This window comes from Mizuhopecten yessoensis, unplaced genomic scaffold, assembly GCF_002113885.1.
Source record: "Mizuhopecten yessoensis strain PY_sf001 unplaced genomic scaffold, ASM211388v2 scaffold10479, whole genome shotgun sequence".
Taxonomy (NCBI): domain Eukaryota; kingdom Metazoa; phylum Mollusca; class Bivalvia; order Pectinida; family Pectinidae; genus Mizuhopecten; species Mizuhopecten yessoensis.
The window spans coordinates 1,486,748-1,514,320 of record NW_018408567.1 but is presented as its reverse complement, the minus strand read 5'-3'; the positions used below and the strand labels follow the sequence as shown (position 1 = coordinate 1,514,320).

The 27,573-nt window shown below is 36.7% G+C and overlaps 1 protein-coding gene across 1 annotated transcript in view; it reads right to left on the bottom strand.

Annotated features, from left to right (window-relative positions):
• LOC110460766 overlaps positions 1-23,463 on the bottom strand; it is a 42,673-nt gene extending 19,210 nt beyond the window's left edge. The window contains exons 1-11 of the mRNA XM_021513882.1: positions 23,390-23,463; positions 20,017-20,329; positions 18,180-18,336; positions 16,400-16,489; positions 15,469-15,540; positions 12,438-12,516; positions 10,561-10,679; positions 8,318-8,475; positions 7,851-7,982; positions 5,438-5,584; positions 1,445-1,754 (exon numbers count right to left, since the gene is read on the bottom strand). Of these exons, the coding sequence (XP_021369557.1) occupies positions 1,445-1,754; positions 5,438-5,584; positions 7,851-7,982; positions 8,318-8,475; positions 10,561-10,679; positions 12,438-12,516; positions 15,469-15,540; positions 16,400-16,489; positions 18,180-18,336; positions 20,017-20,189 (1,437 nt within the window). The 5' untranslated portion in view covers positions 20,190-20,329; positions 23,390-23,463. The remainder of the gene's footprint in view (positions 1-1,444; positions 1,755-5,437; positions 5,585-7,850; positions 7,983-8,317; positions 8,476-10,560; positions 10,680-12,437; positions 12,517-15,468; positions 15,541-16,399; positions 16,490-18,179; positions 18,337-20,016; positions 20,330-23,389) is intronic.
• Positions 23,464-27,573: the final 4,110 nt, after the last annotated feature.

Below are 27,573 nucleotides of genomic sequence, written 5' to 3'. Positions count from 1 at the left end.
TAGGCCAAACAAAAAATATTTGGTGTTTCTGGTAACCCTACCTACCTTACCCTACCCTTAATTAACCTTTTAAGGAAATTTTCAAAGATGCACTTTTAAAGTCAAGACCACTCTCCTATATCAACCATATAAAATAACTTTCTTACCTACCCTAAATTTTTCCAACATGTTACAGGAAACACACATATTTTTTTGTCTGGCCTTAATAATAAATCAGCCACCACTTATTCAGTTGTCCTACTTATAATATAGCCAGTAAATTGGGAAAGACGGCCGAGTTCTCCTTTTCTTATTCCACATATATATCACAGTAATCCAGCCATTTCATGATCTAGACTTTTTCAACAGTAAAAACAAAATTGGCTAGAATAAAGATGTTCCTTTTGAATTTCCTTCAAAACAGTCTTTGGTGATTTATGTGCTTGTTTTTAGTATAACTTGCTAAATTTGCCCAACGGTAATGATATCTTTATTTACCGAGCTGTATACCTATCTCAGGATATAGGTCACAGTGACATACTTCTTATACTCTACATTCCACTAGCCAAATCTGATTACTCAAGGTAAAATACAGTATAGAAACAAACAAATTTTTTAAAGGTTGAGATCAGAGGTCAAACCATAGGTCACACTGACCTACTTCCTGCAGGTAGGGCGTAAGAATTGTACCTGCTGCCCCCAATTGCATGATCGTAAGTGGCGACTAAATTTGGGACCTTATCTCTTCTCTCCTTTCTAAATAACTTTCTTCTTCCTAATGTCTCCCTTGACAATGCCTCACTTTTGGCCATTTGTTGAGCGTTCGCCCCTGTGAGGAAGGCTTTGGGTTCTGTCCCCTGGCCGAGACATACTAAAGTCTTTAAAAATGGTAGTTTCTACTCCTGCTTAACGCTCAGCAAATTAGGAGTGGGACGACTGGTTCGCCCGTTGTCAGTATAATGTGACCGGGTGGGGCGTCCTGCTGGGTGTCTTCGGCAGCATGTCTCAGTGAGGTAGCACTATAAAGTCGGCATCAGTTCCGCGCTATCACAAGGAGACAAACACGAACATATCGCAGTCTCCCAAAATACACACACATACACTACACGCATGCATCTTGCACACAGGGGAGGCCGTCCTTAAATGACCTTAGCTGTTAATAGGACGTTAAACAAAGTCAAACAAACAAACAAACAATCAAACAAACTTTCTGTTAATGCACTCTGCCATCCCAAGATGTACTTGCATACCAAATCTGGTTAATCAAGGTGAAATAGTATAGAAGATATGTGACAGACAAATTCTTTGAACTGAAGGATGAAGCACAAACCTATAACCCCCCACACACACCCGGGGTCTTCGGGGGATTAATAAAAACTTGCAGTAGGAGAGATACATTTGGTAAAAACGGATAAAAAAATGCTTTCAGTCTAAAATGTTGACTTATTGAAACAAACAATCTCACCCATAGTTTGATCAGTCTGTCTCCAACCTTCAGCTTGGTTTGAAACATAATCCTGAACTTTTCCTTGGCCACAACACTTTCCTTCTCCCTGTTGAAACTCTTTAGTTCCAGAGTTTTGAATGTGGCAGTTCCTGTCCCCTTCTCGACGGTGGCAGAGTTGGAGGATCCCTTCTGTTTTGTGTCCTTCAGGGGATATTTGGATTTTGAAAAGTCATAAGTGGCTGGGTCATCAACCAGTGCTAGACTATCCTCGTGGACAAAGTATGCACGTACTGGCTCCACTGAATCAATAGAGGCAGCAGCAAGCAGTCTGTAACAAACAAAAAACAGGTGTAAAACTGAAATAAGCACATTCCTTTTGATAAAAAGGTTTTACTATTAACTACTTCATCCTTGAAGACACATTTGAACTCTTCCAATTCAAAGGTTGGAATAGTTCGTTATGAACCTCAGGGGTGAATGAGTCAACTCATAAAAAAGCTCACTGCCATGTTTTCTCACCATTATATTTTTGCCCTCTCAACAAAGGGCAAAAATGTTAACTACAGGGCATATATGTTGTATAAGCCAAACAAATTGACAGGAGAGAACTTTTACAATTAATTGTAGAGAATTGGACCTCACTGGTTGTACATATAATTTATAGCTGAGATGCATTTTCATCCTTATGTATGGTTATTATATATGATTACAGTAAATCTGAACTGAGGCTCATCTAAGGAATATTCAGCACATGCATATTGATGGGTCCAGACGTGCCTGACCAAAACTAAAATGCCGACTATGGCCAGTATGTATTACATGTATATGTAAACCAGATACATATTTATTTTGAGGGTTGTTTTTATGACCTTACACTATGTATACAACAAGAGGCCCAAGGGCCTTAGCGGTCACCTGAGTTATATCATAGATACTGGTAGCTTTATTTTCTTGTTTAGATGTGATGTGGAAATCAGCATGTAAACTAAGTGAAATACAATACTTGTCATGTCATCAATGGATAAGAATTTGAAAATATTGGTAAATGTTCCCTTTGGGGCCCCGCCCTAGCCCCTGGGGATGGGGCAGGAATCCTAATTTTACAAAGTAAAACTCTCATTTACCCAAGATGATTCTGACTAAGTTTGAGCAATTTTCTGCTGAAAATGGATAAAATATATACCAAAAAGTGTTATTTCCCTATATAAATCATATTAAACGTTAACCCCTCCCCAAGGGAGAACGGATAGCTCGGGGGTCCTGAAATTTACAATTTAAGTAAAGCCCCTGATGATCTTTCTTTCCACGTAGAGAAAATTACTGTAGTACCTCTGAGTCTGGAGAAGAAGATTTTTGAAATATTGGATAATTTTCCCTTTGGGGCCCCGCCCTGGCCCCAGGGTTAGGGATAGGAATCCCAATTTTACAATTTTGAAGCCTCATCTACCAAGGATGATTCTGACCAAGTTTGAAAAAAATCCATCCACTGGTTCTTGAGAAGAAGTTGAAAATGTAAAAGTTTACGCACGACGCACGACGGACGACGGACGACGGACGACGACGGACGAACAGCGATTGGAATAGGTCACTTGAGCAAAGCTCAGGTGACCTAATAAAACATTTACCGTTAAATAACATAAATTTTCTATCCATAATATACTTGTCATATAATCACAGGTTTTCAAAGTCAGATGTTGTACCACATTCAACATAAGAAGCACCCCTGTCTTTTTCTAGTCCCTTCCCTTCACCATAATTCACTGACTTACTTTAAACAAGAGGCCCAATGGGCCTGAATCCCTCACCTGGTATTAATCTCACACTTGTAATCTTAAAAGTGGACTAAAATACAGCTACAGGCAGAATATCAGTGTTTGATTCATAAGAACCTATTAAAAGATTTAAACATATGACACCTGTGACCTTGAATGTCGAACAAAGACATTAGGTTGAACAGAGTTTAAAGTCTTCCAACCCAGCATGCTTTTGGCAAATTATCCTCAACCTGGACCTATTGGTTATACAGAACAAGTCATTTAAAGATTAAAACATATATTGACCACTGTGACCTTGAATATGGGCGAAGGTCATTCATTTTGACAAAATTGGTAGCCCTTCATCCCAGCCTGGTAATGACCAAATATCATCACCCTTGGCCTTTGGCTAATTTAGAAGAAGTCGTTTAAAGGTTTTCAACATATTTGACCCCGGTGACCTTGAATATGTGTAAAGGTCATTCATTTGAACAAACTTGATAGCCTTTTATCCCAGCATGCTACTGGCCAAATATCATCTCAGTTATTCAGAAGAAGTTGTTTAAATGTTTTTAACATATTTGACCCATGTGACCTTGAATATAAGTCAAGGTCATTCATTTGAACAAACTAAGTAGCCCTTCATCCCAGCATGCTACTGGTCAAATACCTTAACCCTAGGCCTCTCAGTTATTCAGAAGAAATTGTTTAAATGTTTTAAACATATTTGACCCCTGTGACCTTGAATATAAGTCAAGGTCATTCATTTAAACAAACTTGGTAGCCCTTCATCACAGCATGCTACTGGTCAAATACCTTAACCCTAGGCCTCTCAGTTATTCAGAAATTGTTGAAAGGTTTTTAACATATTTGACCCCTGTGACCTTGAATTTAAGTCAAGGTCATTCATTTGAACAAACTAGGTTGCCCTTCATCCCAGCATGCTACTGGCCTAATACCTTAACCCTAGGCCTCTCAGTTATTCAGAAGAAGTTGTTAAAGGTTTTTAACATATTTGACCCCTATGACCTTGAATATAAGTCAAGGTCATTCATTTGAACAAACTAGGTAGCCCTTCATCCCAGCATGCTACTGGCCAAATACCTTAACCCTAGGCCTCTCAGTTATTCAGAGGATGTTGTTAAAGGTTTTTAACATATTTGACCCCTATGACCTTGAATATAAGTCAAGGTCATTCATTTGAACAAACTAGGTAGCCCTTCATCCCAGCATGCTACTGGCCAAATACCTTAACCCTAGGCCTCTCAGTTATTCAGAGGATGTTGTTAAAGGTTTTTAACATATTTGACCCCTGTGACCTTGAATATAACTCAAGGTCATTCACTTGAACAAACTTGGTAGCCCTTCATTCTAGCATGTTACTGGCCTTATATCATTAGCCTAGGCCTCTTAGTTATTCAGAAGAAGTTGTATAAAGATTTTTTAAGACAATCGACCCCTGTGACCTTGAAAAGGGACGAAGGTCATTTATTTAAACAAACTAGGTAGCCCTTCATCCCAGGATGCTACTGGCCAAATACCTTAACCCTAGGCCTCTTAGTTATTCGGGCCAGGTGAGCTAAAAAAAAGTTATTTTCTTGAACATTTTTAAAGGTTCTGCCATGAAGCTTAATGTTTCAAAATTGTTAGGTGTGCAGAATGCTTAATCATCAGGTAATATTGGGTCTTCATTTGTGCCGAAAAAATGTGATAAACGATGGTTTGAATAATGCTGAACACTGTATTATCAAGCCTAACAATGGTTAGAGACACTACTTAAACAATGTAAATATCTTATAAAGGATTATTTACGTGGGCTTAAATTTTTGTGATTTTGACCGGACACTCAGGCAATTCAATGCGGGTCATTTAGCAGGTATGCTCAGCATATAAAGGGTCATATAGTCAAATGAATAAGTTTTATTACAGCATATTGGACAAAAACAAATCAGTGGATTTTGTTAACCTAATCATCAACAAAAGTATTACTTGTGTAATATAATCTATTTTCAAACATCCTGTAATACGTCTAAATGAATTGTGACAACCACATGCTGGCTATTTCACGACATTGTGGTTATGAAGTTTATAATTGCAGCTCATTTTAAGTCTGTCATATTATTCTGCGGATCATATTTTCACCATCACATTGTTGACCAGCGAATTCACGAAAATGTCATTCGCGTGGAAATGTCCTGCGATATGGTAAACTACAATGGTCAGAGACACAGCAACAAATGGCAAAAATGTATCTAACCTAACGGTGGCTTTAAACTTCGGGCAGCTGAACTTTTTGTTTCCACCACTGTCCTCATCATCCTCGTCCTGTCCATCGGAACTCTTCTTTTTTGTACCCATACTGACTTTGATGAAGTTTTTGACCTGATCTGTGACTACAAAAGAGCTGCAAAAGAAGAGGATTCCGGATGAGTTCTGTCGCCAATATTATTTTACAAACACTTTGAGTCCACATCAACCCGAATTTGAGGTTCTACAGTGGCATTGTGATAAAAAAAACAAAAAAAACCAGCTCAAATTAAGTTCAAAGAGACTAAAAGTTTTGTAATATCAGCAGACAAAATGCATTTTCACAGAAATTTTTACCATTTTTGTAAAAATAATATCTACAAAAAATAACTTTCTGATCTATAAACCGAGCTGTTTCCCAGAGGCAAACTGAAATCCTCATGACCACTTTTCCACACTATAAATTGCCCGTATTTTGTGTATAATCTTTTACTTTCACCTGCATTAAGTGGCAATTCATGTGTCTTGCAAATAATTACTTATAACTGTACACCCAGTATTTATATTGTCATCTTTTACCTACACTAAACATCTAATGCAATATATAATATGGGGAAATTATTGTTTGAGGACAGAGATGTCCTTCCTCGATACCCCAGGGGTTACGCTCACTTACGCTCTCTGCACCCCTAGAATATGTCAAAGCAAAATTTAAGGCTCAGTGTGCACCACCTTGTTGATGAGACAAGAAGACTAGTTCGATCCTTTGATGTACATGTATATCAAAAGAATCGCGCGGTTGTGTAACGGTAAAAATTGACTTACTTTGAACTCAGATGTCGCTCCTGAGTCTGTAATCTTTAAAGGACAGGTATCAGCCTACCGATTGGTCAGATTTTTTTTACCGGAGACCAATCAAACGGCTATATTTGTGCCTTCAATTTTGCTATGACATATTCCAGGGGTGTAGAGAGCATAAATGAGCATAACCCCTAGAGTATCGAGGATGAGAGATGTCACACTATAAAATACGAGTCAATGTTTAAGTTACACACAAATCAAATTTGTTACGAGTAAGTATACAGAGGTCATACTTAATGTAAGATTCATATAGCAACACAAGAATCAAAGAGATTACGTATGCTCAGAATTAAAAGCATATATACCAGACATGTGTGTAAACCCTAGGGAAAAATAACACTTCTAAATGGCATATTTTGGGCTATTTTTTCAGAAGAAATCATTGGTTCTTAGACAAGAATTCAACAGGAGTGGATGTGTGGCCTCTCAGCACTTTTAATGAGAAAAGTGTTTTGGCTTGAGTTGATGTGGAAAGTTGAAACTCAACAGAAAAACCCGTAATATATATTGCTTCTAGCATAATCATACAGAGTTTGAAAGGAATTGATTAAAAAAAAATAAAAAATCTTGAATTTACTACACAATGCCCTTATTTGGCAATAAAAGGGGCATAACTCTATAAAATATGCATGTAAACTTCTGAAATGCGTACTCGTCTGAGCTATATTGGTATGCAATATGTGTACCAATTTTGAGTTTAATCAACCCAATTAAGGGAACTGAAGTTATCGCACGGAAACCTTGTTTCGGACGACGCAACTGACGCCGACAAGGTTATACTTATATGTCGCCTCGCGTTGCAGGCGACACAATAATAGGAATAGTTTAGCAAAGTTACTGGCTGAAAATGCTCAATTTTACGGTCAAAAATGGAGAGTCTCCCTCCAAAATAGGTAGAGTTGGCAAGCATGAAAAGGTCACACGCCATGCGACTTTATCCGAGATGAAAACCTGTGAGATCTTGCATGTATATATGCATAGCATAAAAATGTCTTTGAGTAACACACAAATTGAAGACCACGAATAAGTAGACAGAGGTCACAAAAAATGAAAGAGTCATGGAGTACCACACACAAATCAAAGACTCTACAAATCATTGATATCATTATATCAATATCTGTCCTTTAGGATAAGGAGAAGTCTGGACAAAAATGTGTCTTCAAACAGACAACACGATTCCAGTATAATCTTGCTTCCTAACTTTAAAGATAAACAAAGGGTGGTCGGGTGGCGCAGTGGATAGCACCCTGGCCAGTCTCACCAAGGCGACTGGGGTTCAATTCCCTGATCAGACGTGAAAAGGTGTGGGGTAACCTGCCCCCATTTTCTCTGGATACTCCGGTTTCCTCCCACATTAAGACCCCCCGCACGCTAACACTCGGGCCAACAAGAGTGAGTAGTATAAGTTGTTAAAATTTGTTTCATTATTGTTTTAACTTAATGAAAAAAGTTCATATAAACTTAGAGGACTTCTGATGTGTCAAAGACACAAGTAACATATTTCTCATTATTTGAAAAATCAATAGAAAAATATTGACTTTCGACTTAATTAATTAATTTACCACAGCTGCATTTCGTCGAATATGTCATTTATTTTCTGCATTTTCTGTGTGAGATTGGGGTCGCTGTCCACAGAAATGTTGGGTAGAGAACAGCGAATGAGGTCAAACAGGGTCTGTCCAGCATGTGCACACCTATAACAAAAGTCCACTTTTTATTGAATGGCACTGCAATAGTTGCAAAACTTCTTAATTTTTTAAACAAATAATGGCCAACTCGCTTATAAATTCAAAATGGTTAAACAATTATACATTTAGTAACCAAAACACTTTTTAAATTCAATGTCTATTTTTCTATTTATTATTTTTTCTATTACAAGATAATAATTGATACATAAATACTTGTTGACTTTTCATTAATTTTGATTAAAGTTTTCTTAAAATTGTCATGCTGTTGTCGAGATTTTCACATTCATAAAAGAAAAAGTTAACTTATTAAGCTTGCAATGTTCATATTTGTTACATCGTACCATTTAGTGAGCGGAGGTTTCGAGGGCATACTGGGCTTCGCAGCAACATCTACATAGTACTTTTTCTGTTCCATCCTCCAGTGTTTCATTTCACTCTGCAACTCTGTCAGCACTATATTAGCATTGTCTACAATGCTGCACAATGTTGCAGAAATTTGCTAAAACAAAAGAATTGATCAGAAAATGCTAAAAAAAAAATGGTTGTTTTTTCAAGTCTAATCATTTGTAAGCTACAAAATTTGAGATTTCAATATTGCATGTGGCCTTTGACTTAAAAGTTACCAAGAGTTAAACAGGTCATAGTTACCTGATTAAAGTCATCTAACATTTGTCTCTAGGTCTCAAGGGAAACAAAGAATCATGTTTCCCTACAACAAGGTAACTAGAACTGTAAGCTAAAGGTTAACTTATACCCCTCTCCCATAGAAACTAACACTGTAGGCCAATTTAAAGGATAAACAGGGCAAGGTATTTTAAGGCAAATTATAATCCCCCATTGGTAATGATTTCTTTATTTAATGAGCTGTACACCTATTTTAGGATATAGGCCACAGTGACATACGTCCTGTACTCCCCATGCCAAGACATACTTGCATATACAATCTGGTAAGTCCTGGTGAATGAGTATAGAAGGATATGCCCTGGACCATGGCCAGCTGTATCAAAAGGTTGAAGTCAAAGGTCAAAGCATAGAACAAATTGACCTACTCTTTATACTTTGCACTTCACCAATCCATGTAGATATTTGCATACCAAATCTTTAACAGAAGATATGCCAGGACAAATTGTTCAAAGGATCAGGTCAAAGGTCAAAGCATAGGTTACAGTGACCTACTTTTTTGTACTTGACATTGCATCATCCCAAGATGTTCTTGGAAACAAAATCTGGTTACTACAGCTGAAATAGTATAGAAGGAATGTCCCAGACAACATTATTCAAAGGTTCAGGTCAAAGGTCAAACCTTAGGTCACAGTGACCTATTTTTTATACTATACACTTTGATGTACTTGCATACCATGCTATGACCTATGACCTTAACCTTTGAAAAGTTTTAAGATACGCTTGACACAATATTCCTGTCAGACAGTCAAATGGAGTGATACCAATAAAATTGATCTTTTTCTTCTTTTCTCTGTTGAATAGAGTCATGAAAACAGTCAATTCACCTTGTGGTATCTTTTAATGAAAGCTTCATACTCCTGTGTATGACATTGTTCTTTTATTAAAGTGAGGTTATCGTTTGAAATATTTACTAACACGACAGCACTGAATTTAATACAAGGGGAACCTCAGTTTGAAATCTGAACCAGATCTGTCTAGTACTTCTTGACAAATAGTGATAAACTGGAACTATGAAAGTCCAAGATGGCTGCCCTGCAACATTTTTGTTTTACTTCTGATCCAAATCAAAATGAAACATGCACAACTTAGGACCTACAATGAAAATCCACATATGAAATTTCATAAAGTTCTGTCCAGTACTTCTTGAGAAATAGTGTTAACAAACTTGAACTCTCAAAATTTAAGATGGCCATCTGTCGGCCATCTTAAGTTTCTGATCAGTCCCCACAGTTTGGTATGCATAAGTAAGGACAATAAGGGATCTTCATGGGAATTTGATAAAAATCCCTCCAGTTATTTATGAGAAATAGTGTTAACAAACTTAAACTCTCAAAATTTAAGATGTTCGCCTGTCAGCCATATTCGGCCATCTTGGTTTTGCAATCGGTCCCAAAATCCGACATGCAATAACTAAGGGGGTCCTTCTGGTGAAATTTGAAAACGATCTCTCCAGTACTTTATGGAAATATAGCACTAACATTTTTCAACCCTCAACATTCAAGATGGCAGCCTGTTGGACATCTCAGTTTTTAAATCAGTCCCAAAATTTAGAATCTGTTATTAGTGACCAGGAGGGTTTTAATGTTTTGAGAAATCCCTCTGGTAATTTCTGAGCGCTAACAAACTTCAACTCTCAAAATTCAAGAAGGCTGCGTGTCGGCCATCCTGGTATTCGGATCAGTCCAAAATTTGATTTGCATAACTGAGGGACCTTAATGTGAAATTTGAGAAAGATCTCTCCAGTCCTTTCTGTGAATTAGCACTAACAAGCATTGTTTAGGAAGATAGGTTGATTCTCCTACTAAATTTTCAGAACATCAGTACATTTATTATGATACAGTGTCCCCAATTATTAAGAATCATTGCATTAAAAGCCTTAGGACACTATTTCCATGGTTACCATTTCAGTATCGCTTTTGCTGATACGACATTCCTCAAATTGACGCTTAGTATCTTCGATTGCCTCCTGATTGTTAAAAGTAAGTCCATTTTGAGGCTTGGGAAACAGGTCGCTTGGATCTAAAATAGTAAAATAAAATGACAACAAATGATGACAACGGACAGTAAAAACCAAAACGCCACATTCTAAATCTGCATCAAGACTTTATCATTTTATCATTAGTTAGGTGACAAAAAATGTAATTGTTTGGTAAATTTATGAAAGTTATAATTCATGTGAAAAATTGATAACAATTTTCTCATAAGGATTGAACTGTATTTCAGATATGAGATTGTTTGCTATGACTCTGGTAGTACATGTACATATTTGTTGTGACTATGGTCGAACATACCATGGTCTACAGACTGGTGAAAGGGTTAAGCATTGAGCTGCTATCAGTTGACATTTATAAGAATTATGAATGCCGACTGAACAAACACAAATACAATGAAGCACTTCATGTTGAATTTCCTTTTGTCAATTTGGCATCGATATTGCCTATGAATGCCAAATGAAAACAGTTCAACATGTAAATTTCATGTAAAAATTGAATTTGTTTATTGAAATTCAGCATTTGACTAGCTCAGATAAGTGTATATATTGTATGTGTAAGCTCATGAAGTGTATATATATTGTATGTGTGATCAGTTGTATCCAATGTTATAATTATGACATAATAATAATGATGACGTTCACAATCAGGTTATGGCATTCATAGCTTTCATGAATGCCATCTGAATGTGGTAGGGCAATATAATGGCAATGCCATCAATGGTAAATATTTGGTAGTGACTATGGAGTACATATTTGGTAATGACTATGGAGTACATATTTGGTAGTGACTATGGAAAACATATTTGGTAGTGATATGGAGTACATATTTGGTAGTGAGTATGGAGTACATATTTGGTAGTTATGTGGAGTACATATTTGGTAATGATATGGAGTACATATTTGGTAGTGAGTATGGAGTACATATTTGGTAGTGAGTATGGAGTACATATTTGGTAGTGAGTATGGAGTACATATATACGATAGTGACTATAAAGTTTATATTTGGGTTATGAATATGGAGTACATACATGTATTTGGTAGTGACAATGGAGTACATATTTGGTATTGAGTATGGAGTACATATATTTGGTAGTGAGTATGGAGTATATATTTGATAGTGAATATGGAGTACATATACATATCATTGTGACTAGGTTCAGCTACTTCACAAATATATAACCTCGGTAGCAATAATTCACATTTTTACAATCAATCATAAAAAACTGCTTTTCTAATGAATAATTTCTGTAACGTTTACACAAAAATCTTAATTGGACAGGGTCTGGTATAGATTGAGTGTAGTGTAAATGAACTGACCTGCCCTTTAAAGTGCACCATTTGTAATTTTGAAAGAAGCATTACAGAGTTGCATTCAAATGTACACATTAAATATATAGGACCACTCTAACATTGATTTAGGATCCGGAGCAACTATAGATCCTAATCCTTAGAGGCCGAGTAACAATATGACTTTCACCTATATATCCAGGAGGACTGAGTGGAAGATTTTCAAAATGGCTGTCACTTCTCAACATACCATGCTTACTCAATACGTCATTAAATTGTTAAATATATCAGGAGGAGTAACAATAATTTGAGATGGCTACCATGGTGGCCATTTTGAATAGTGCATCACCCGTCTTTCATCTATCCCAACTAGAGACGATTGCAGATTTTAAGAACAATAGTGAAGGCCCCATATAATAATAGGACTTTAGAATCATTAGTGAGTAGGGGAAAACATTTAATTCTAATATATAGTGAGGAAATGACAAAACACATACATAATGAACGAAGCCTTTCCTTCAGTTCCTCAAGTTTTTCCCTCTTAGGATCATAGCACTTTATGTGATTATCAAGTTCCTGAAACATAAAGCAGCAAATGTATGTTTACAGTGACGATTGCCACTCCGAAAATTAGTTAATAATATACTGGTGGCACAAGATGTATCAGTTTAAGTGAAGATGTAACATCAACATAATTCAAGCACTTCTAACATGTTCCCAATGTACAGTATATGGACATGTTCCCAATGTACAGTATATGGACATGTTCCTAATGTACAGTATATTCATGGACATATTCCCAACGTACAGTATATGGATATGTTCCCAATGTACAGTATATGCATGGACATATGCCCAACGTACAGTATATGGATATGTTCCCAAAGTACAGTATATGGACATGTTCCTAATGTACAGTATATGGACATGTTCCCAATCTACAGTATATGGACATGTTCCCAATGTACCGTATATGGACATGTTCCCAATGTACAGCACATGGACATGTTCCCAATATACAGTATATGGACAATGTTCCCAATGTACAGTACATGGACATGTTCGCAATGTACAATATATGGACATGTTCCCAAAGTACAGTATATGGATATGTTCCCAATGTACAGTATATGGACATGTTCCTAATGTACAGTATATGGATATGTTCCCAATGTACAGTATATGCATGGACATATTCCCAACGTACAGTATATGGATATGTTCCCAATGTACAGTATATGGACATGTTCCCAATGTACAGTATTTGTACATGTTCCCAATGTACAGTATATGGACATGTTCACAATGTACAGTATATGGACATGTTCCCAATGTACAGTACATGGACATGTTCCCAATATACAGTATATGGACAATGTTCCCAATGTACAGTACATGGACATGTTCCCAATGTAAAGTATATGGTCATGTTCCCAATGTACAGTATATGGACATGTTCCCAATGTACCGTATATGGACATGTTCCTAATGTACAGTACATGGACATGTTCCCAATGTACAGTACATGGACAATGTTCCCAATGTACAGTATATGGACATGTTCCCAACGTACAGTATATGGATATGTTCCCAATGTACAGAATATGGACATGTTCCCAATGTACAGTATAGGGACATGTTCCCAATGTACAGTATAGGGACATGTTCCCAATGTACAGTACATGGACAATGTTCCCAATGTGCAATGTATGGACAATGTTCCCAATATACAGTATATGGACATGTTCCCGGTGTACAGTATATGGACATGTTCACAATGTACAGTATATGAACATGTTCCCAATGTACAGAACATGGACGTGTTCCCAATGTACAGTATATGGTCGTGTTCCCAATGTACAGTATATGGATATGTTCCCAATGTACAGAATATGGACATGTTCCCAATGTACAGCATATGGACATGTTCCCAATGTACAATATATGGACATGTTCCCAACGTACAGTATATGGACATGTTCCCGGTGTACAGTATATGGACATGTTCACAATGTACAGTATATGGACATGTTCACAATGTACAGAACATGGACATGTTCCCAATGTACAATACATGGACATGTTCCCAATGTACAGTACATGGACATTTTCCCAATATACAATAAATGGACATGTTCCCAATGTACAGTTTATGGACAATCACATGTTCCCAATGTACAGTATAGGGACATGTTCCCAATGTACAGTATAGGGACATGTTCCCAATGTACAGTGTATGGACAAGGTTCCCAATGTACAGAAAATGGACATGTTCCCAATGAACAGTATATGGACATGTTCCCAACGTACAGTATATGGACATATTCCCAATGTACAGTATATGGACCTGTTCCCAATGTACAGTATATGGTCATGTTCCCACCCCACAGTATATGGACATGTTCCCAACGTACAGTATATGGATATGTTCCCAATGTACAGAATATGGACATGTTCCCAATGTACCGGATATGGACATGTTCCTAATGTACAGTATATGGACATGTTCCAATGTACAGTATATGGACAAGTTTCCAATGTACAGTATATGGACATGTTCACAATGTACAGTATATGGACATGTTTCCAATGTACAATGTATGGACAATGTTCCCAATGTACATTAATTGGACATGTTCCCAATGTACAGTACAAGGACATGTTCCCAATATACAGTATATAGACATGTTCCCAACGTACAGTATATGGACATATTCCCAATGTACAGTATATGGACATGTATGTACAGTATATGGACATGTTCACAATGTACAGTACATGGACATGTTCCCCATGTACAGTACATGGACATTTTCCCAATATACAATAAATGGACATGTTCCCAATGTACAGAACATGGACATGTTCCCAATGTACAGAACATGGACATGTTCCCAATGTACAGTATAGGGACATGTTCCCAATGTACAGTAGATGGACAATGTTCCCAATGTACATTAATTGGACATGTTCCCAATGTACAGTACATGGACATGTTCCCAATGTACAGTGTATGGACAATGTTCCCAATGTACAGTTTATGGACAATCACTTTACAATAGAAAACAACTATGCAAATTAATTATAAATGTATTAAAGTTTTTTATTGAACAGAAAACACATTTAATTTGATACTGGTTTAAAGTAATCCAGATTAACACTAAATTATACATCAATCAACAAAAAGACAAAAGGCTTAAATTCTGTAAACATAATACCTCTGTAAACATAATTCCTCTGTAAACATTATTCCTCCCTCTAACATTATTTGTACAAAGTTAAATAGAGTGAAAAGTGATTCCCCCTCCCCTGTCCTAAAATATTTACTATTATACAAGTTGTTTTCCATATGGGAATTTTTTTGATATTTTTTTGCAATTATAATTTTTCTGTGAAATTATAAAGTACCCTGGACATTTTATCCTTTGTCCTGCAAATGGATAAAAACAGAACTGACCATTTAAGCAAATTCCCTAAAATTAGAAACTATGAAGATAAGGAGTTTGACAGTATGCAGTGACATCCTACCTTGCGTAACGTGTCCAGCTGGTGCACGTTGTGGAGTACGCCATCTTTCTCCATCGTATCCATGTCTTCCACCTGACGAATACACTCACATGATTATGTCGGCCGTATAGTAAGAAATTTACAGACAACAAGCATTTCAATAAGCATTACATTCATTGACATCTGACCCTTTGCCTGTGACCTTCACCTTGGGAATACAGACTTGGGCCCCTTTCGCATATTATCTGGTTCAACCAGTTTGTCTGTTTTTAAATGTAATGTTTTCGGCAAATGTTTAAGCAGGCCTTGCAAGGCATTGTCAAGGCCTCTCCTGAAACAGCATCAGATTACTAGGTCTGACCTTATTTCAAAAATACAGCATACAGCCGGTGCTGCCATTTCAGCACTCACAGCTAGCATTCTAAAATTCTAGCATTGCCCAACCACGTACTCATTTACAGCCGAGTAGACTGGAACAAATAGTTAAGTATCTAGCTCAAAGATACAACACAATGCCGTGTCGTGACTCAAACTGCAACTCTTTGATCACGAGCCTGGGGTCCTACTACTAGACTACCATATGCCTCCATAGATATATCTCAGGATGACATAAGCTGACAGGCACATTGTACCTGGCGGTTTATTACAGTATAATGATTGATTGATCACATTCTTAAATCTAGACTGAGAAAAAAAAATTAACACAATTTTAAATTAGTTTTTAAATTCAGGATTCGGAATTGGCAGTCACTAAGTGTGCTTAACATTTTTCAGGACACTTAAAACAATTTCTGTCAACCATTACATAGATTTACTGTGGGTTAGCATGACAACTGCTATATTTAATGACAGACGGACGGAGTGTAAAACAGGAACCGGTGGGGGACTAATAAGTCATTACACTGCCTATTTTCTGCACTGTGGACTACAACGTGACAAGCTAAATCCTTACTTGACTCCCAGGTAGCAGCAGTTGTCTCTCCCCATTCAAACACTCCAATAGGTCCATAATCAGGTCTGAATGCTTTCCCTCGTACTTTTCCTACGATAACAGATTTGAAATTATCATAAATCAAATGTTATTGCAGTTCAACAAATCTTCTGCAAACACAACTTTAGATGTAAGACAATAAAACTCTTCATAGGTCTTAATCTATTATGAGGCAAGCATTTAGATAAGAAGGAGCTGTACTGTGTAAAACAATATTATACAATTATAGACTTTTGATGATCGATGTTCATAAGTAATAAGCCACATGAATAGTTCCCACTGGTGACAGTTCAGATCCCCCCTCAATCTTTCAAGGTAATCAACCTTATTGTCTTGTTTTGATAAGTCACAATTTTTTACTATTGCTGTTCGTTATACAGTAATACAAACAGAGGTGTAATATGTTTCTCATTTTTACAGTAACCTCCCTTTAACTTCTATTTGGATTTAACTGTAGCACAGTTCAGCAAGGAAATTTCCATCTGTCAGGTAGCTAAATTAGTAAGTGCAATAATATAACAATCTAATATCAAGGGTTCAAACCCCGGTCTAGCCCCGAATGTATTTTACGCTCAGAACACTGTTGTTGATTATATTTTGTTTATTTCATCTAAATGATATCTCGGAAAAGTCCCACAAGGTTTGGGGTTTTTTTCAGAAATGATCTATTAAAACCATAGTCATGATGGGAAAAAACAGTTTCCAATAATTGTAGTTACAGTTTCTGACAGTGGGATGAGGATCTTAGAACACTAACAAGAGGCCCATGGGCCTTAACAGTATTTATTTTTGTTGTTGAAATATGTACCAATATGAGTAAAAAATAGTTAAGTATAACGTTACCTTAAGTTTGTCAGGACCATGAGCTGATCATTCCTAGACCGTGTTTCAGTTAAATCGGCCTATTAGAACTTGTTTTTAAGTTTGAAAAAGTTGTTTTCAAAATAGCGGCCATGGCAGCCATATTGGATTTCTGATCAATCAGAGAAATAACAACACTTTGTCAGGACCATGAGTCGATCATTCCTACCAAGTTTCAGTTCAATCGGCCCAGCAGAACTTGACTTTAAGTTTGAAATAGTTTTTCAAAATGGCGGCTATGTCGGCCATATTGGATTTCTGATCGGCCCGAAAAATAACAACACATTGTCAGGACCATGAGTCAATCATTCCTACAAAGTTTCAGTTCAATCTGCCTAGCAGAACTTGACTATAAGTTTAAAATAGTTTTTCAAAATGACGCCGTGGTGGCCATATTGGATTTCTGATTGACCCGAAAAATAACAATACTTTGTCAGGACCATGAGTCAATCTTTCCTACCAAGTTTCAATTCAATCGGCCCAGCAGAAATCGACTACAAGTTTGAAATAGTTTTTCAAAATGGCCACCGTGTCGGCCATATTGGATTTCTGATTGACCCGAAAAATAACAACACTTTGTCAGGACCTTGAGTCAACCATTCCTATTAAGTTTCAGTTCAATCGCCACAGAAGAACTTGACTTTAAGTTTGAAATATTTTTTCAAAATGACGGCCGTATCAGCCATATTGGATTTCTGTTTGACCCGAAATATAACAACACTTTGTCAGGACTTTAAGTGGATCATTCCTACAAAGTTTCAGTTCAATCGGCCCAGCAGAACTTGACATTAAGTTCGAAATAGTTTTTCAAAATGGCAGTCGTGGCCTATAAGTATTTCAGCTTAAGTTGAAAATGTAAAATGTTAACGGGGAGGCATACCTGCAGAGCAGTCAAATCTCCAGAAATGATGATGCCATCTGCAGTATTGTTTTGACACTTGTCGTGGTAGGATCTAATCAAGAGTTTGTAGAGCATTTCTGAAGTTTGCCCATCTGTTTGCCAGGATCTCTCTTCATACGCCTTCAAGGCCTGGTTCCTATAAACAGAATTATATATTATACGTACTTCATGCTTTATCTTCCTTGTTTGAGAATAAAAAACAATGAACAGGATTTTGGAAATAGATTTATTTAAAAGTTTAAAAATTAAATATTAAAGGGACAATTTAGTGAAGCAAGTTTTTTTTATAACTTTGTCACAAAACTCTCCATGATTATATAGTTTAATACTCCCTATGAACAATTCATGTCGAGAAATTGACAAGAGACTAATAGAATCTTGGGGTGAGATAGGGGAATCTCAACCCAAGGGGGAAGATTCTTATGTTGCAAAACACGAGGCTTTGCCGAATGTTTGGCAACTTAAGAATCTTTCACTGAGGGTTGAGATTCCCCTAACTTACCCACAAGGGGGTGAATGATTCTTTTTCTCTTCCTCTGTTCTCCCAATGTGTGTCATATACACAATGTAATGATAATGTTACATGCTAAATTCATGGTTGACGTGACGTTGATGAATTGTTGATGTGACGTCATTGTATTGCTGAAGTGACCTCATACCATTGTTATGAATAGGGGAATCCCCCCGTATCAACCCTAGGGTGAGACAAGGAAATCTCACACCGGTAAAAGTGCGGATACACCTGTCCAGGGTAAGAGAAAATGTTTTCTTGGCATTTTTAATCAGTAACGGAGAAATCTTTAACTGTACAGCCGTACATTTTAGCACCAGCTGTCTGTGAACTTCTAGCTAACAAAAATGTCTTTTCAGCCGGGGAGAGAAGGTAACTTCTCGCTTTATTTGCCTAGCCTCTCTGAATACAAGTATATGCATATATTCTGAATCAAAATCATCTTCCAACAGCATCTAAAACATCGTTATAAATGAGTGATCTGTTTTATGTTTAACCCTATTGATATCATACTTTCTGCGGTTTGAAATTCTCCCAGTAGGACCCTCTCAATGTGTGCATGCTCTAATTGAACCTGTTCGTTTTTATTCAAATCCAAATGTGAACAGAAATATGTGATAAGAAGTATATATATCATGCTACTTATAATTCTTTCCCACGATGTATTGTGTAAATTGTGCTGTACACTGAAAGCCCCGGATATATTAAATTGTGCTATTTCTGTCGTACCTATTTTTATCAGATGAAACTGACCTCATTGGACGTTGGCTTCAGGTCATGTCATTATCAACTACATAAACTTTTGTTAGGAAATATATATTTTCAGTGTCGACTCGATTTTCAGGTAATCAAAACAACTTACTTCACTAAATCATTCCTTTAAGATCACCAACCATTACAAGTTAAATACCTGGGCCAGTATTCATGAAATCATTCTCATACTCAAGAACAGATTTTGTGCTCAAACCAACTTTCTTGTAACTTTGCTTATATCATGTGATAAGGTCAGATAGTAAAGTGTGAACATTAAACTCATTTACCCCTGAAAACACATTTGACCTCTTCCAATTCAAAGGTTGGAATAGTTCATTATGAAATTTCAGAGCTGAATGAATTAAAACAGAATGCGTCTTGAATTCTCTCCAAAATCTTCCAAAAATGTTGACGAAATATGATTTTTCATTTATTAGTTTCTGGGGCAAGAAATTGGGCTTGAGCACAGAATTTGTGTTTGAGCACAAGAACTGTTCCATGATTACTGGTTTTTGTTTCTCATTATATGACCTTTGCAAATATCTATCTTACCAGCAATGATCTTCTGCTAGAAAGTCTTCGCATCGCAAGCGTAGCCTTTTAATCTCGTCTTTGAATGAGTACAACTCAGTCCACTTCTTATTTAGTGTTGGGTCTGTCTTTATTAGTTCCACCACATAAGCACATGGCAATATATTTCCCTCCATCATTTCTGCATCAGCCATGTCTCTCCCAAGGCAATGCCACTTTCTGATGTCAAACGGACACAACTTACATCAGCTTCAGGTACAATTTGTATCTTGTCCAATCAATCTGTACAGGTTCTTATCATCAGCAATAATAATATTGAATGTAGTTCCAAAATCTAGCAGTGCAAAAAAAGAAAAAGAAAAATGGAAAACATTAATAAAAAGAAGACTTATAAATGTCTGTTCCCATCCAAGTCACTCACCTGGTTTTCCCTCACCCAACCTACTCGCTAGATCCTTTCTCACATGGACCTCACTCATCAGATCTTTCTGATACAACTCTCTCGTAGTAAGATCTTCCCTCACAACTCACTTGATTTTCACCATCCGACTTACTCACTAGATATTCCACACACATCTAACTCACTAGATCTTCCCTTTCCTCACCCAATTCAACTCATTAACCAGATCTTTACTGACACAACTCACAAGATCTTACATAACACAACTGACTAAATAGACCTTCCTTCACACACCTAACTCACAAGATCTTCCCTTCCCTTACAACACTGACTCATCATTATATATATATATATTCCCTCAAACAGCTAACTTACAAGGTCTTCCCTAACACAACTCATTCATCAGATCTTCCCTTACACAACTCATCCACCAGATCTTCCCTCAAACAACTCATCAAACAGATCTTCCCTCAAACAACTCATCCACCAGATCTTCCCTCAAACAACTCATTCATCAGATCTTCCCTCATACAACTTAATCATCGGAACTTCCCTCACACAACTGATTCAAGAGATCTTCCCTCACACAACTCATTATCAGATCTTTCCTCACACAACTTATTCAAGTGATCTTCACTCACACAACTCATTATCAGATCTTTCCTCACACAACTTATTCAAGTGATCTTCCCTCACAAAACTCATTAATCAGATCTTCCCTCAAACAACTGACTAACAAGATCTTCCCTCACACAACTCATTCACCAGATCTATCCTCACACAACTAGCTGAATAGATTTTCTCCAAACAACTCACTCGATGCTGGCTGTTCAATGGCTAATCACATTTAGCCTAGGATGTACCGTGCTGTTGCCCCCGATACGACCCCACTTGTCCCGAAGTTACCACCATAGCCGACGGGTAGAACATACCATGTCTCATATGTATAGTATCGGACACTAGATCTTCCCTCACCCATTGCACCTTAGATCTTCCTTAGGCCACAGAAACTTGTGCTACCCAAACATTTCCACATACCTCAACAATCATCTAATACAAACAGATGTTATGCTGCTGTCAAAAAAAGAACTCAAGAGACAAGCAATTTTATCATGACAGAAGACATAAATAAGAATCTATCAATGTCAATGTATTATTTAGGAAGCACTATAGAGTATGAAAACAGTGAAAACCTAGAGTTTGAAATATGAAGTAGTCTCCCACCGTGATACATGTTTGCAATAAATACATGTCTCCTAACTTACAACTCGAGCTCCTATACGTGACTTCTATACAAATATACCGAACAGATCAATGTACCAGGAAGTCGCTCTACATAATTAATTACTTGACATCCTGTAGGAGCTCTAGTGCTGATTATTAAGTACAATACTATATGCTATATCACTCAGTACATGTTTGTACTGTCACCAACTCATTTACCCCTGAAGATACATTTGAACTCTTCCAATTCAAAGGTTGGAATAGTTCATTATGAAATTTCACTGGGGTGAACTGAGTTAAATATATATATAATATCACCCAGCACTGTCAATATTCTGTATATTTTGCTATTTAGTTGTATTATAGATTTGTGCCATGACCCTCTCCATTGATTGTAATGGAATGCCTTAGTTAACTTGGGTTCATGACCTCATCGTGGAGTATTTCTGAAAGAAGACCTAGAAAATATGGGGAGTAGGCACCTGTCAAAAATATCTTGTAGTGTATAACTTACACTATTGGAGTAGTTCGTCAACGTATACATGCTCCACCCATACAGGTTGGAGATTGTGAAATTCAGTATACACCTGCTGTTGTATGTACACACTGCATTCTATAAGGGGCAACTAATGTGGAAACCCCCTGCAGAACTGAGGATTTGCATTTGTGCTTGGGCTACCTTCTAAGGGGACACCAAAGCGACCATGATAAATCGGTTGCACCTAGCTAATACAACATTTGGGATCTTTATATATATACTTTCCTCTTCTTCTAACTACCTTTTGTTTTATATTGCCTTGCTCGGCAATACCTCACTTCTGACTCTAGATTCAACGCGTTGAATAGTTCATGCGGTCACTTCGGAGGAGAGCAATGGCTTAACTCTGTCCCCATGCCGAAACAATATACCAAATAAGTCTTTAAAAATGGAAGTTGTTCTTTTTTGCTTAATGTTCAGCATTTAGGGGAATGGCAACAACTGGTTAACCCCTTGTCAGTATAATGTGACCGGATGGAATGCTACACTGGGGCCTTCAGCATGGTATTTCAGTGAGATAGCACTATACACTTGGCATCAGAATTCTGCACTCATAATCCGCAAGGAGGCAAATACACTAACATAGCCTGCCTCCAGCACACATTCACACGTGCACCTGTGGCGGTACATCCTTAAATTACCTCAGCTGTTAATAAGATGTTAAACCCTTTAAAACCAAACTAAAACCAAACTGTTGTCTTTTTGACAATACACATGTACATCATCAGTATCAACATACAATACACATATTGTACCACACAGCGCTGACAACATATACTTCATTCATTCATATCTCAATTCAATGTTACATAGTATTAAACTTGAAGACACAATTAATGACACACGATAGGCCCTACATTAGCTACTATTCTGTTGAGGATGGAGAGGCGTATATATATATATATATCGATACACAGTTTTACTGCGAAACAAACAAAAACTAACAATGTTAGAAATGCGGATTATTATTTTTTTACAGCTAGCAAGCAAATACAAGTGTCTTCTGTACTTAATTGTGATTGACATTATGTCACATGATCTGCGTGAGACCTAGGCCTACTGGATCAGTATGACATGCTATGGATTGAAGCGGATTTTTCAGGTGTTGTCATGAACGGATGCATCATTGATCAAGTATATAATCATGTGTACGTGAACCAGGATTAGAAAATGGTTATTATGAAACATTAATTTACAGAATACAAAAAATAAATATATCTAATGTTACTCACCGAGAGAAGACGGACCCAGAGAAGACTGTCATCTGAAAAGATGGCCACCCTCGAGCTCGATTCCTAAATATAACTTCTAAACGTTTTGATTGGCCCATAAAAATAGATGAATGGAATTCCCTGAAGCGTCAGATTTTCTGTAAACGAAACATTCGTAACCCTTTGGATGTTTTCCATACATTACTGGTAGGATCCAGAGATCATGATTGGAATTTCCGCGAACTGCTATAATTAGTATTTAGATTATATTTCTCCAGAATTCATCTCCTTCCCACTGCTGGATCCGAACCAGTTTTTAGAAAAACGGTTTATAATAAGATAGGACCAGGACTGATTTAGGTCTAAGCTCTAAGCAGACTACATTTTAATCTGCCGTCAGAGTCCAATGTTCATGTCTAAGGCGAGTACACAACCTTATGTGCAACAGAAATGATGATTTTTTTCTTATCATCGGCCATAGCGCTACGGTATTCCGCTCATTAAAAACACAACAAAATGATAATTTAAGAAAAACAGCAACAAAAATACAAAGAAAATTTGCAGTGTAAGTTAATTCAACAGGAATAACAGATAGTTTCCTAAACCAATGAATCAGGACTGGAAAAAACAACAGAACATAGTGCTGCAATCTTATTATTTCTCGGACTGGTTGGAGAATTGGCTTTTCATTGACATTCAGTACCATTTTGCCGTCATCGCCCGTCACCGGATAGGTCATTGACGAATCAATAATTACATATTGAAACGCTTGTTTATCTATCTATTTTTTTAAACAAACATGTGATCGAGTAGCGAAGATAAAATCAGATAGAAAAGAATATTTTTAAAAGCATTTGCATTGTATGTGTAGATATTAAAATATAAAAAAAAACGGGGGTTCACTGATAAAAGAGATATTATCATAACGATTATATCATTATATGGACTATGTGATACATATGTCGTATAACGTCAAAGAGGGTAAGGTGAGTTAAAAGACATCAGAGTATATAGAATATAGACCAATGGCTTTCAAATAGTTAAATAATGCCTTCGAGTCCACGGAACTGAAAAGAGTTTTCATATCCGGGACTCGAAAGTAATTATCACGAATGTGTTTCAAATCGACACATTCTATTAAAAATGTTCCACTGTAAATGGAGTGTCACATGCGTGGCATGAAGGTTGATCTTCTCGTTTTGAAAGGTACGAATGAGTAGGATATATATATGTGTGTTCCCAGTACGGAGCCAAGAGAGGACAACTTCCTCTCTACGATCAAGATTCAACATCTAGAACATCTAGATACCAGGAAACAGTCATTTGGCTACAGAGCTGTTGATATATGGAACAATGTTCCTTAGTCGGTCATACAGGCTACAACAATTTAAGACTGTGAAATTAGTTTGGACAATCATTGGGGACGTCTTGAACGGAAATTGAATCACCTAGCTAAAGCTACTAATATAACAACGGGAGTGATTTTTAAACTAAAATTATATTATATGAGCATGCATGCAGGGGTGTAGCTGGGATATACATCTTGTGTAGGCACTTTGCTGAAAAATATGCTGCTTTTTTCCAGGTCAACGACAGCAGTTTTTAAGTTTAATAAAATCAATTGATAAGTTTATCAGTGCGTTTTATGATTAAATATACAGAAAGTACGAAATTGTATATGAATGAGTGGTAAAAGTTAATGTTAGAATTTTAGCAGGAGTTTCAAACTAATTTCCACTGACGACAATATTATCGCTAGTTTATATTAAAATATCTATAAACTTAATTTAAATTCTTATTGGTGGGAGAGAGGTTCTTGAAATAAAAAAGAGAACACCGTAGCGTAAACAAAGGGAGAACTAAAAATCGATAAAACGAGGGCAAAATGTGAACAAAGGCATGAAGACCCTTGTAAAAATACAATGAAAATAAAACCAGCTGTTCAGGAAGGGTAAGTATCTTCCGAATTAAATATAGGTCAAATCCAAGATATGCTACGTCCATTAAACGAGAACTGGGTTAGGGACAACAAAACAACAATGATGAGCATAATCAACAACATCCATCTCCATATCACACAATCTTGCCAATAGTCTTCATTAAGCTGCATCTTTGAAAACCCTGTATTGTAACTTAGTCCGTCAGCACTCTACATCTATGTTATAATGATGAAGTGACTGAGGTAGAAATGCCTGTAGTAACATTAATTTCAAGCTCGGGAGGGTATATTAAAGACAGCATATTGTTGAAATATTTGAATGTTAAACTGAAAGTCTTGCCACCGGACTTAATAAAGAACTCAACCAGGTACTCAATCATTTGTTCTAGCCTTTGTGGTGCTTTTCACAAAATATGGGCAACAATTATTTCCAACTTTTTTTTATCGCTGTTTGCCCTTCTTTTTGAAAAGAAACCTGTCGTAAAAAGAAAAAAGGAAGACGTTCCTTCTGTTTGGTATAAAGAATGCTAGTGTAAAGGGTCGTTAAGTATAAAGCTCGATAGAAGAAACATTTTTTAGAAGAGAATTTTCAAGATTGTTCATCTTCAAATTCCATATTCAAATTATTCCACTTACCGAGTATACAGAGTTACAATACGACTGTAAGCCTGTTTAAATTGTACTAAGTTTGCATGAAGTCTTGGTTGAGTAACAAGATGAGCCCGCGATAAATCGTTATTCATAAGGATTCTGGTGAAATTCCGGAGTCCATCCTTATCATTAATGGGTAGTCGGAAAGATTGTAAAAGAGAAGCGTGAGTAGCTTGTATTTCGTCTTTCGAAGTGAATAGGTATGGTTAAATTCGTTATCAAGCATGCTTAGTTCTAAATTGCCACCTTGTCATAATCTGCTAGCCTACCTCCGACTCACAGGGACATCAGCATTTGTTACAGCTATATTTGGACATAAACTAAGGGGTGCAGAATATTTTTACATGTTTTGGGGATTTTGATCAATTTTCGGTAAAAATGCCGCCCCCAATGATGATATATATATATGAGTCTGGGGGTTACATTTTTACCCAAACCCCTAAAACGTGTAAAATTACTCTGAACACTTTAGTTTAGGTCCAAATGTAGCTGAAACAAATTCTCATGTCCCTATTGCTCCGACTGATATCACATGCGAACCACATCGGGGTAGAGTGGGCATTGAATTTAAGAATGGCGCCTTATTTTGCGTAGCCTCGGAAGACAAGACAGTTTCAATGCAAGGCGGATCCTCTGATTTGGTCTCAGAACTTTTGATGTTTCGTATTTTCCGGACAAGAAACGTATTCTCCGTTGGTTGTAGTAATATCATTGTTTAATGTCAGCTTGAAAGTTGTATTGTACTTATATGTTACAAGGTCTTTTGGAGCTAAAAATGCGATTTCCCCTATTATACAAAGCATCCTGGATATAGTATAATCTTTTATTTTAGTGAAAACACATATTCACTTTTTCAATGTTATGTATTTACGCCGACTAATTTTTTTTTTAAATCCACAAAATTATGTGTAGGCACGTACCTACTCGAGCCTAAGGCAGCTACGCTCATTGCCTGCGTCCATCATCTATTCTATTAAAAGTCATATAAAAAAAACTATTTCAAAGGAAAACCACCAACCGCGACGTGTCGAGAAAACTACTGCATCATGAGATACAGCTTAAGGTGGAATATCATAATAACATGATACTCTATTTGACAGTGTAAGTCTCCGGCAATGATATCTATGACATTTTCTTTAGAAATCTGGTTGTTTTTCTTTGATATCCAAATTACCGCCTACACTTATATTTGATCTCGCGAAAGCTTGTCACTAGCGTCAGTGCTTCTCACAACAGTAGTCTGGACAGAGGTAAATACACAAATAAATATGTGACAAAAATAGAAATATTTCTAAATATTTGATAGTTGTATGGTAGGATGATAAATGTATACGCTGTGTTTAATATCAACATACCCGTCATTGAAATTAGGTGCGCGTGTTTTACATGTATACATATCGCCTGAAACACTTTTATACCGTATGCAGATTTCGTGTTGATGACATTTGTATTTTTTTCTGTTAATTTGTACTTTTAAAGTTAATATGTTATTATTAAAGCAGGAATTATGTTTCGGATGAAGCTGTTTAATACTTTTATGAATAAGAAAACTGAAGAAACACTTAATGATTTGCACGTTGTATAGGACCAAATGGCTCGTTTGATAGCAAATACA